The sequence below is a fragment of the Mustelus asterias genome, chromosome 4, assembly GCF_964213995.1.
Source record: "Mustelus asterias chromosome 4, sMusAst1.hap1.1, whole genome shotgun sequence".
NCBI classification, from domain to species: Eukaryota; Metazoa; Chordata; class Chondrichthyes; order Carcharhiniformes; family Triakidae; genus Mustelus; species Mustelus asterias.
Window position 1 is genome coordinate 3443237 of NC_135804.1, and position 11675 is coordinate 3454911.

Here is an 11675-nt window from a genome sequence, read left to right on the forward strand (position 1 = left end):
CAGATGCTGGAAATCCGAATTAAAAGCTGACATTTAACAGTTCAGGCAGCATCTTTAGAGAGAGGCACAGATTTAGAATCAATCTTACACAACACAACACGTCCTTCCCACCCATCAAGCCTGAGCCAGCTCTTTGAAAGTACCATTCAGTTACTTGAGAACATAAGAAATAGGAGCAGGAGGAGGCCATTCAGCCCCTCGAGCCTGCCCCGCCATTCCATTAGCTCATGACTGATCTGGTCGTGGTCTTAACTCCACTTTCCTGCCCACCCCCCCCCATAACCCTTGGACCCCCTCGCCTATCAAAACTCTGTCTAACCCGGCCTTGGATATGATGCAGTCTTCGCTCCTCTCTGTGAAAGAGAATCCCAACAGTCTGAACCCACACTCCCCTCTCTCTCACCCCCTGCCCCTGCAATTTGTCCACATTGTATTTATCCAATTCCCTTTTGGAAGTTACTATCATAGAAACCCTACAGTGCAGAAGGAGGCCATTCGGCCCATCGAGTCTGCACCGACCACAATCCCACCCAGGCCCTACCCCACATATTTACCCACTAACCCTCTAACCTACGCATCTCAGGACTCTAAGGGGCAATTTTTAGCATGGCCAATCAACCTAACCCGCACATCTTTGGACTGTGGGAGGAAACCGGAACACCCGGAGGAAACCCACGCAGACACGAGGAAAATGTGCAAACTCCACACAGACAGTGACCCGAGCCAGGAATCGAACCCAGGACCCTGGAGCTGTGAAGCAGCAGTGCTAACCACTGTGCTACCGTGCCGCCCTATTGAATCTGTTTCCACTGCCCTCTGCGCACATTCCAGATCACTGCAGTTCACCGCTAGATATTTCTCTTCACGTCAGTTGTAGTTCTTCTGCCAATCACCCTAACTCTGTGTCCTCCTCGTCTCCACTCCTCCGGCCTACTCCTGCTCCTATTTCCTGCGTTCATTTACCCTCTCAAAACTCTTCATAATTTTGAACATCTCAATGAACCTTCCCTGCTCTAAGGAGAACAATCCCGACTTCTCCCGTTTCTCCACAGAGTGGAAATCCCTCTGGTCAGTCTCCTCAGCTCCCTCTAGGCCGTGACATCCTGCCTAAAGTACAGTGCCCACAAATGGCCACAATACTCCAGCTGAGGCATTACATTTCAGGCCAATGACCTTTCATCAGGACTAGAAGAGGTTAGAGATATAGGGTGCAATCTTACCAGCCGATCACGCCCCACTGCCGCTGCGAGTGAGAACAGAGAATTCGGCACTCAGCCAAATCCCCGTTCACTGCAGTGGGGCCAGAAGATCCCGCCCATATTAGAGATATAACTGTATTTAATGAAGAAGCGAGGCAGAGATATGGGGGTTGGGGTGGGGGTGGAACAAAGAAGAAGGAGATGGAAGACAGAGAGGTTGAACTGGGATGTGGTTATAGAGTCAGAGAGTTGTACAGCACGGAAAGAAACTCTTCCATCCATCGTGTCTGTGCCAACCTTCAAGCACCTATATATTTTATTCCTTTAAGGTAAGTTTGAACAAGTGGAATCTCCCCTTCACCTACGTGTGTGAGGAGAGACAAGTCGGTCAGTGAACAAGGTCATTGCTGATATTGTAGCTCTGGGTTTGAAAGAAGAATCCTACATGAGGCAGAACTGTCAAGGAACTGTCTTGCCTTGTTAATGTAAGCCTAATTGTGACACTAATAAATATATAAACTTAAAACTTAAAACACGGGGGTCAGGTGGGGTGGGAGGAGCAGGTGGGGGCATAGGGGGGCATTTGGGAGTGGGGGGCACTTCAATGGCATAAAATAGCCCCTCAGCAGAACATTATTAGCCCTCATTGCGTACCCAACCCCTTGAAGCATGTGGCTGCCCTGGTTGATATTCCAGGGAAAACTACTTGGAAGTGGAAATGCCTTGGGAAGTCATCCCAGAGTGGCTTTCCTTTATTTTCCTGGTTCCACTGCTTCTAATCCCGGCTCCATTGAGCTGGGAAAATTCATACCCAGGAGCGTACTGGGAGGGAGAAGTTTGAGAATGTTAAATATAGAAATGTTTCTGGTTTGGGAAGTACAATCGTTATGCAAGCACAGGGCAGGATGGGACAATCGGATTTTGTGTGAGTTTCGATTTCCTCACAGCGCCAAGGACCCGGGTTCGATTCCCGGCTTGGGTCACTGTCTGTGCGGAGTCTGCACGTTCTCCCCGTGTCTGTGTGGGTTTCCTCCGGGTGCTCCGGTTTCCTCCCACAGTCTGAAAGACGTGCTGGTTAGGGGGCATTGGCCATGCTAAATTCTCCCTCAGTGTACCCGAACAGGCGCCGGAGTGTGGCGACTAGGGGATTTTCACAGTAATTCATTGCAGTGTTAATGTCAGCCTACTTGTGACTAATAAATAAACTTTAAACTTTCTGAGCTTTCGAAGCCCTTCGTACTCAGCAATGAGATTAATACCGACTCTCCAATGACAGTAACTCCATTCTTTTATAAATTCTGTAGCCGATGCCTCCTTATTCGTTACTGCACGCTTGGCGATCCACATTGAAGACACATTTGGGGAGGAGCTGCCCACCCCAATTCTGGAATATTCCGGAGATTTCCTGTGCACCCCACGGAGAGATGGGCAGTCAATCACCATCGCGGCCTCGTACCGCTACGGAAGAGGAAACAGGCGGCCTCTCAGCTTCTCCATTGAGGGCAAACCAATGGAGCAAAGGAACTGGAGGATCAGTCAGGTTAACGGTACGATGGCGGGACATGCGAGCGGTGATCGACATCCCCGGGACAAATCTCATCATCACTGATTTGATTTGATTTATTATTGTCACATGCATGAGTATACAATGAAAAGTATTGTTTCTTACACGCTATACAGACAAAACATACCGTTCACAGAGTACATAGCGGAGAAGGAAAGTAGAGGGTGCAGAATGTGGTATTACAGTCATAGCTAGGGTGTAGAGAAAGATCAGCTTAATGCGAGGTAAGTCCATTCAAAAGTCTGACAGCAGCAGGGGAGAAGCTGTTCTTGAGTCGGTTGGTACGTGATCTCAGACTTTTGTATCTTTCTCCCGACGGAAGAAGGTGGAAGAGAGAATGTCCGGGGTGTGGGGGGTCCTTAATTATGCTGGCTGCTTTCCCAAGGCAGCAGGAAGTGTAGACAGAGCCAATGGATGGGAGGCTGGTTTGCGCGATGGGTTGGGCTTCGCTCACAACCTTTTGTAGTTTTTTGCTCATCTCCGTCCTGGTTCAATGGACCCTCACCTCTGAATCTAAAGATTGTGGGTTTCAGTTCCACACCTAAGACTTGACCACAGAATGTAAACTGACAACCCAGTGGGGTACTGAGGGAGTTCTGCACTGTCAAAGGGTCAGTGCTGAGGGAGTGCCGCACTGTCAGAGGGTCAGTGCTGAGGGAGTGCCGCACTGTCAGAGGGTCAGTACTGAGGGAGTGCCGCACTGTCAGAGGGTCAGTACTGAGGGAGTGCCGCACTGTCAGAGGGTCAGTGCTGAGGGAGTGCCGCACTGTCAGAGGGTCAGTACTGAGACAGTAAACCAAGATGCCTCCTCAGGTGAATGTGAAAGATCCCATGGCACTATCTTGAAGATCTCTCCTGGCCAATATTTATCCCTCAATCAACATCACAAAAAAAGATAATCTGGTCATTCTCACAGGGCTGTTTGTGGGATCTTGCTGTTTAAATTGGCTGCCAGAGTTCCGACATTATGAGGGTGATTTCACTTCAGAAGTGTTTGATTGGCTGCAAAGTGCTTTGAGAGATGCTGAAGCTGTGATCTTTCTGGACTGTTTGCACACTGAATAGTGTTACTCACTCTGATGCTCTCTTTCAGAAACACACGCCTTTCTGGCTGTTGCACTGGACTGGGTGGATCCAGGATTGTACCAGATCCCCATCGTTCTCAGTGCAAAGGGGGAATCCGGCCAGCGACACAGTGATATTTTACCAGGTAAGAGAAGGGGGTTAGACATTGCGACAACACTTGGGTTATACAGAATCATTCGCTGGCTATAAATGTACATTTTAATAACAGTTTTGCTTCAAAATTAATTAGTTACTTCATTCAGTTACTGAGTGTTCCAGTGAATAGGAAATGTGAAGAGAGAATATTTTAATCTATTATGGGCTGATTTCACCTTTGTCACTTTAAGTACTTTTAAGTTTCTTGCTGGCTTACCGCCTTCTGTGTAATTCTGTATCTTATAAATAAATATGTTGGTTAATTTTAGCCTGAACGTCAGGGTCCGACACTGAAGCCTTTATCACTGTTCCCGTATTAGGGGGTACAGAGGAGATTCACCAGGATGCAGCCTGGGATGCAGAATTTGAGCTCCAAGGAGAGACTGGATAGGCTGGGATTGTTTTCTCTAGAGCAGAAAAGGCTGAGGGGGGACATGACCGAGGTGTATAAGATTATGAGGGGAATGGACAGGGTGAATAGGGAGCAGCTGTTTCCCTTGGTTGAGGGGTTAATCCCGAGGGTAAGGGGGAGTATTGTGAGCAGTTCTGGACCCTGTATCTAAGGAAGGATGTGCTGGCCTTGGAAAGGGTCCAGAGGAGGTTCACAAGAATGACCCCTGGAATGAAGAGCTTGTTGTATGAGGAAGGGTAAAGGACTCTGGGTCCTCCATTAAACTCAGCCCAGAGCATTTACACTTCCAGGGATGAACAAAACTAGAATGCCGAGATAATTAGTTGCCAAGAAATGAGGTAAGAAATTCGTAAATTCCTTTACCCAGAGTGAGGGAAGAATGCGGAGCTCACTAACATGGGAAGTGACTGAGGCGAACAGTGTCCGTGCAGTTGGAAGGAAGCTGAGGCAATGCATGTACATCGGAGCAGGGAGTTGAAGGTTTTATAGCAGAGCGCTTGGTGAACAGTGGTAGAATCGGACAGACAACATGGGTTTATGAAAGGGAAATTATAATTGACATATCTGCTGGAATTCTTCCAGGATGTAACAAGTAGACTTGATGAGAGGGAGCCAGTGGATGTGGTTTATTTGGATTTTCAGAAGGCTTTTGACCAAGTCCCTCATAAGAGATTAGCGTGTAAAATTAAAGCGCACGGGATTGGGGGTCGTATATTGAGATGGATAGAAAACTGGTTGGCAGACAGCAAACAAAACAAACGGGTCATTTTCCAATTGGCAGACAGTGACTAGTGGGGTGCTGCAGGGATCAGCGCTGGGGCCCCAACTATTCATAACATATGTTCATGATTTGAATGAGGGAACGAAACATAACATTCCAAAATTTACAGATGACACAAAGCTGGGTGGGAGGGTGAGCTGTGAGGAGGATGCAGAGATCCTTCAGTGAGAGTCACACAAGTTGAGTGAGTGGACAAAAGCATGACAGATGCAGTATAATGTGGGTATATCGAGCTCATCCACTTTGGTAGCAAAAACAGGAAGACGGATTCTTATCTGAATGGCTATAAATCAGAAGAGGGGAATGTGCAGCGGGACCTGGCTGCCCTCATGCATCAGTCACTGAAGGTCAGCGTGCAGGTGCAACAGGCAGTAAAGAAGGCAAATGGTAGGTTGGCCTTCATAGCGAGAGGATTTGAGTACAGGAGCAGGGATATCTTGCCACAATTAGACAGGGCCTTGGTGAGGCCATATTGTGTGCAGTTTTGGACTCCTTATCTGAGGAAGGATGTCCTTGTTATAGAGGGAACACAGTGAAGGTTTACCAGGCTGAGTCCTGGGGTGGTGGGATTGACGTATGAGGAGAGATTGAGTCGGTTAGGATTGTATTTGCTGGAGTTCAGAAGAATGAAATTCTAACAGGATTGGACAGGGTAGATGCAGGGAGGATGTTCCCGATGGTGGGACTGTCCAGAACCAGGGGTCACAGTCTGAGGATAGAGGGTAAACCTTTCAGAACTGAAATGAGGAGCAAGTTCTCCCCCCAGAGAGTGGTGATCCTGTGGAATTCACTACCACAGAAAGTAACTGAGGTCAAAATATCAAATGTTTTCAAGAAGCAGTTAGATCTCGCACTTGAGGTGAAGGGGATCAAAGGGTGTGGGGGGAAGGTGGAATCAGGCTATTGAGTTGGATGATCAGCCATGATCATAATGAATGGCGGAGCAGATTCGAAGGGCCGAATGGCCTCCTCCTGCTTCTATTTTCTATGTTTCTATGTCGTACTGTTGGAGTTGATAAGGATGGAAAGCGTGTACACAGCATAGAGACTGACATAAACCAATTGGAATGAATGCCTGTTTCTGTATTATAAATTCCAGCTAATTTTATCAAGAGGGAAATTCAAAGAGTTAATAATGATGTGTGGCTAGTTTCATTCTCGAGTGAATTGTTAATATTTGAAAGCTGTTTAATTCCGCAAAGGGCGGCCCTGCTGTCAGTAAGTCTTGGAATGCCTGTTATTACTGTGTCACTCTTTCATTAGTGCTCTCAATGTTTGAGAGTTGGGGTCGTGTGAGCAATGAAGAAGTTCCTTTGTATAAATTGATAGATGGCCTTTAAAGAAAGAGCTTTCAATAAAACATGAAAAAAATCCTGCACATCAGATTGGCTCATTTATTATTGAAAGCTGTCCACTTGATCTCAAAAAATAGGTTTAGATGCATTTATTATCCAGCAAAAATATTTATTATTTATTACCCAGGAAAGCCAGATAAACTGGCGAGTGAGACAGGAATAGAAGGATGTGTTAATAGGATGAGATGAAAGATGTTGGGAGGAGATTTGTATGGAGCACAGCCACCAACAACGGGCTGAATGGCCTGTTTCTCTGCTGTACATTCTGTGTTTTCATTCTTTCATGGGACATGGCGTCACTGGCCAGACCAGCATTTATTGCCCATCCCTAATTGCCCTTAATTGCACAAGGTGATGGTGAGCTGCCTTCTTGAACCACTGCAGTCCCTGTGGTGTAGGTACACCCACAGTGCTGTCAGGGAGAGAATTCCAGGATTTTCAGCCAGTGACAGTGAAGGAACGGCGATATATTTCCAAGTCAGGATGGTGAGTGACTTGGAGGGGAATTTGCAGGTGGTGGTGTTCCCATGTATCTGCTCCTCTTGTCCTTCTAGATGGTAGTGGTCATGGGTTTGGAAGGTGCAGCCTAAGGAGCCTTGGTTAATAGCTGCAATGTATCTTGTAGATGGTACACACGGCTGCCACTGGTGGAGGGAGTTGGCGTTGAAGGCGGTGGATGTGGTGCCAATCAAGCGGGCTGCTTTGTCTTGGATAGTGTTGAACTTCTTGAGTGTTGTTGGAGCTGCACTCTTCCAGGCAAGTGGAGAGTATTCCATCACACTCCTGACTTATGCCTTGTAGACAGTGGACAGGCTCTGGGCAGTCAGGAGGTGAGTTATTCGCCACAGAATTCCCAGCCTCTGACCTGCTCTTGTAGCCACGGTATTTATATCGTTGGTCTAGTTCAGTTTCTGGTCAGTGGTAACTCCCAGGATAGTGGGGGATTCAGTGATGGTAAAGCCATTGAACTCTCAAGGGGAGATGGTTAGATTCTCTCTTGTTGGATGGAGATAGTCATTGCCTGGCACATGTTTGGTGTCAATGTTACTTGCCATTTGTTTGCCTAAGCCTGGATATTGATTTGATTTGATTTATTATTGTCACACGTATTAGTATAGAGTGAAAAGTATTGTTTGTGCGCACTATATAGGCAAAGCATACCATTCGTAGAGAAGGAAAGGAGAGAATGCAAAATGTAGCGTTACAGTTATAGCCAGGATGTAGAGAAAGATCAACATAATGCGAGGTAGGTCCATTCAAAAGTCTGATGGTAGCAGGAAAGAAGCTGTTCTTGAGTTGGTTGGTGCGTGTCCTCAGACTTTTGTACCTTTTTCCAGATGGAAGAAGGTGGAAGAGAGAATGTCCGGGTTGCGTGGAGTCCTTAAATATGCTGGCTGCTTTTCCGAGGCAGCGGGAAGTGTGGACAGTGGGATGGGATGGGAGGCCGGTTTGAGTGATGGACGGGGCTTTATTCACGACCCTTTGTAGTTTCCTGCGGTCTTGGACAGAGCAGGTCTTATTGCATTTGGACAGGGGCTGCTTCAGTATCTGAGGCGTCACGAAGGGTGCTGAACATTGTGCAATCATCAGTGAACACCCCCACTTCTGACCCTCTGATGGAGGGAAGGCCACTGATGAAGCAGCTGAAGATGGTTGGGTCTAGGACACTACCCTGAGGAACTCCTGCAGTGATGTCCTGTGGATGTGATGCTATATTATTAAAAATGCAGAAGATTCTGAGAGCAGGATTCTCTTTGCAATTAGAGTCAATTTTAATCATCAACAGCCAGTTGTGAAGGAAAAAGAAAGCTTTTACCTTTTTCACGTAGCACCTGCCCTATGACCTCTCCCACTCCCATCCTCCAGGACAACGCTTTCAGGTGAAACAGTGATTTACAGAATTCACACAGACTCAGAACACTAACTCTGTCTCTCTCTCTCCGCAGATGCTGCCAGATCTGCTGGGTTTTTCCAGAATTTTCTGTTTTTCTTTGCTGTATTTGCTGATCACAATGTGCTCTCCTCCACACTGGGGGGGGGGAACAAACACAGACTGGGTGATTAATTTGCTGAGCATTCCATTTTGGCCGCAGGTGTGACTGAGTTTCTTGTCCCTTTCACTTTAATTCCCCCAGTCTGCCCTCTCAGTCCTTAGCCTGCTGCATTGTTCCAGTGAAGCTGAATGGAAGTGATTCGATACTTTACAACCGTCCAGATTCAACACTGAGTTTAATAATTTCAGATCAAAACCAATACTCCTGCATTTCCCAGACAGTGAGCACTGGGAATGATTTTGTTATTTCCATTTACACCCCCTCTGACCTCATCTCTTGTTCCTTTACTTGTCCTGTTACATTCCCTTTTATTATGAATCATCTTCCCTTTTGTCATTCACCCTCTCCACCTCTGCACCCTCACAGACATTCTCTTTTTCCTTTTAAAGTTAAAGTTTATTTATTAGCCACAAGTAAGGCTTACGTTAACACTGCAATGAAGTTACTGTGAAATTCGCCGAGTCGCCACACTCTGGCGCCTGTTCAGATCAATGCACCTAACCAGCACTGTGGGAGGAAACCGGAGCACCCGGAGGAAACCCACACAGACACGGGGAGAATGTGCAAACTCCACACAGACAGTGACCCAAGCCGGGAATCGAACCCGGGTCCCTGGCGCTGTGAAGCAGCAGTGCTAACCACTGTGCCACCATGCCGGGCCACATTTCCCCCTTTCCTACCTTTCCCTTGCTGAAAACATGTTACACCTCAGGAACTGATTCTAGTTCTGATGAAAGGTCATTGGCCTGAACCATTAATTCAGTTTCTCTCTCCACAGACGCTGCCGGGCCCGCTGGGTAATTTCAGCTGTTTTTATTTCCCATTCTCCCATTCCTTTTGCAGTGAATATTTGTACTTGCAGTTTCAGAGGAGAGTGCAGGATAGAAGTTGGACCTCTCCCGGGTAAACCCACTATCCTGACAACTGTGGCCACCATTGCTGGTACTTTCGGAGTGATAGGTAAGTGGGCTCAGATCATTGAGACTTATTGCTCAGGAGGTGATCTCATTGAAAGATATAAAATGGTTAAGGGTAATGTTCCCCTGCCTGGGGAATCCAGAACACAGAGTCAGAGGGTGGGATTTTACTGTCTCAGTCGAGCGAGATTGTAAAATCCTGCCCGAGGCCAACAGAGATTTACGTCCTGGGGAATGTTGAAGTGGTAGGGTTTCAGCGAGAGTCTCAGAATGAGGGGTCGCACTGAGCTTTGGAATTCTCTACACCTGTTGTCTGTGAATGTTACTTACGAATATATGAATGAGGAGCAGGAGGAGGCCACTCAGCCCCTCAAGGCTGGTTCCGCCTGCTATTCAATAAGACCATGACTGATCTGATTGTAACCTCAACCCCACTTTCCTGCCGATCCCCATTAACCTTTCACCCCCTTATTAATCAAGAATCTATCTCGCTCTACCTTAAAAGTATTCATTGACCCTGCTTCCACTGCCTTTTGAGGAACAAAGTTCCAGAAACTCATGACTCTTTGAGAGAAACAAAATCTCCTCATATCTGTCTTAATTTTTAAATAGTGACCCCTAGTTCTAGATTCTCCCACAAGAGGAAATATCCTCTCCACATCCACCCTGTTAATGTCCCTCAGGATCTGAAAGGTTTTGATCCAGTCTCCTCTTACTCTTCCAAACTCTAGTGGATACAAAGCTAACCCTGCCAGTCTTTCCTCATAAGACCATCCGCCTATTCCTGGTATTAGTCTAGGAATGTCCATTAATGAAGCATATTCAACAGTGGATTGACTGATTTTTGGCTATGAAGAGAATTCAGGAATATGAGGATAGTGCAGGAAAATGGAATTAGGATTGAAGATCAGATATGATCTTCTTGAATGCAGGTTCAAAGGGTCAAGTGGTCCACACTTGCTCCTAGTTCTATGTTTTCACAATTACAAGATCAAGAACTTGATTGGAGTGTAAAAGTTTACTAAATTCACACAAGGATTAAGTGACGCAATCCACTGGGTTAGCTCTGGGAGGAACATTTAACTAAACCGAGGAAACTCTGCCCTGATGAGAGGGTGGTGTAGAGAGGGAGAAAGAGAGAGACAGAGATAGAAAGAGAAATAGAGAATATTGGATCAGATGCTATTAGAGAGAAAGAGAGAGAGCTAGAGAGATATTGGATCAGATACTATCAGTTGTGGTACTCTCTTAGCCCTGAATCATACATTTGTGGGTTTAAATCCCATTCCAGAAACTTGACCCCTAATCTAAGGTGACACTACCGTTGTCAAAACTGAGGGAACATTGCTCTGACAGAGGAGCTGTCTTTCAGATGAGATGTTAAAACAAGGAACAGTGTGCTCTGTCAGTGAATGGAAAAGATCCCATGACACTATTTGAAGAAAAGTGAGGGAGTTCTCCCCAATTTCCCAGTCAATATTTGTCCTTCAACCAACATTGCTAAGAATGGGTTACCTTGGCTCTCAGTCTGGGATTGTGCTGTGTACAACCTGTCTTCTGCACTTCCCACTTTACAATAGTGACGACATTGTAAAAGCACTTCGATAGGTTTGAAGTACTTTGGGAAGTCCAGAGACTGTAAAAGGCATTACAGAAATGCAAGTTCCTCCTTTCTTTGCTGTTTTGAAGATTAATTCTCTGCTGTCCTTCTCTCTTCCCCACGGGTAGGGTTTTTCCTGACCATTGTCTTGGTGCATTTGTCCATAAACGGAAAGCAACGCAAGAAGAGGAGACAGAATGTCAGCATAGAATCTTCTCCCTTACACTCCTCACCGTAGTCTGGACTAGCTCAGCCCACAGTCACCAAGGCAACCCTCCAACCAATCAGATTGTTTAATTTCAACATTCTATTGAAGATGTGGGGAGAACAATTAGAATTTACACTCGGATCAAAACTGAATTCCTTCTCATTTGTTTATCATTATAATATTATTATCACCATTGAGTTTATCATGATTGTAACAAGGGTCAGAAGGTTGAACAAAGGGGGTTTGTTTAATCTGCTCGTTATAGGGAATAGCTCGGAGATTTAGAGCTTTTCAAACCCTGATTATAACCAAACTAGCTTTACATTCCATTAACTTTCATACAGTGTAATATTGGACAGGTATA

General features: G+C 46.1%; 1 protein-coding gene across 1 annotated transcript in view; it reads left to right on the top strand.

Moving 5' to 3' along the window:
- The window catches only part of cdh16 (cadherin 16, KSP-cadherin), a 59580-nt gene extending 48239 nt beyond the window's left edge, over nt 1–11341 (top strand). Inside the window, exons 14-17 of the mRNA XM_078210447.1 lie at nt 2504–2746; nt 3857–3973; nt 9430–9546; nt 11232–11341. Coding sequence (XP_078066573.1) covers nt 2504–2746; nt 3857–3973; nt 9430–9546; nt 11232–11341 — 587 coding nt within the window. The remainder of the gene's footprint in view (nt 1–2503; nt 2747–3856; nt 3974–9429; nt 9547–11231) is intronic.
- The last annotated feature ends 334 nt before the right edge of the window (nt 11342–11675 follow it).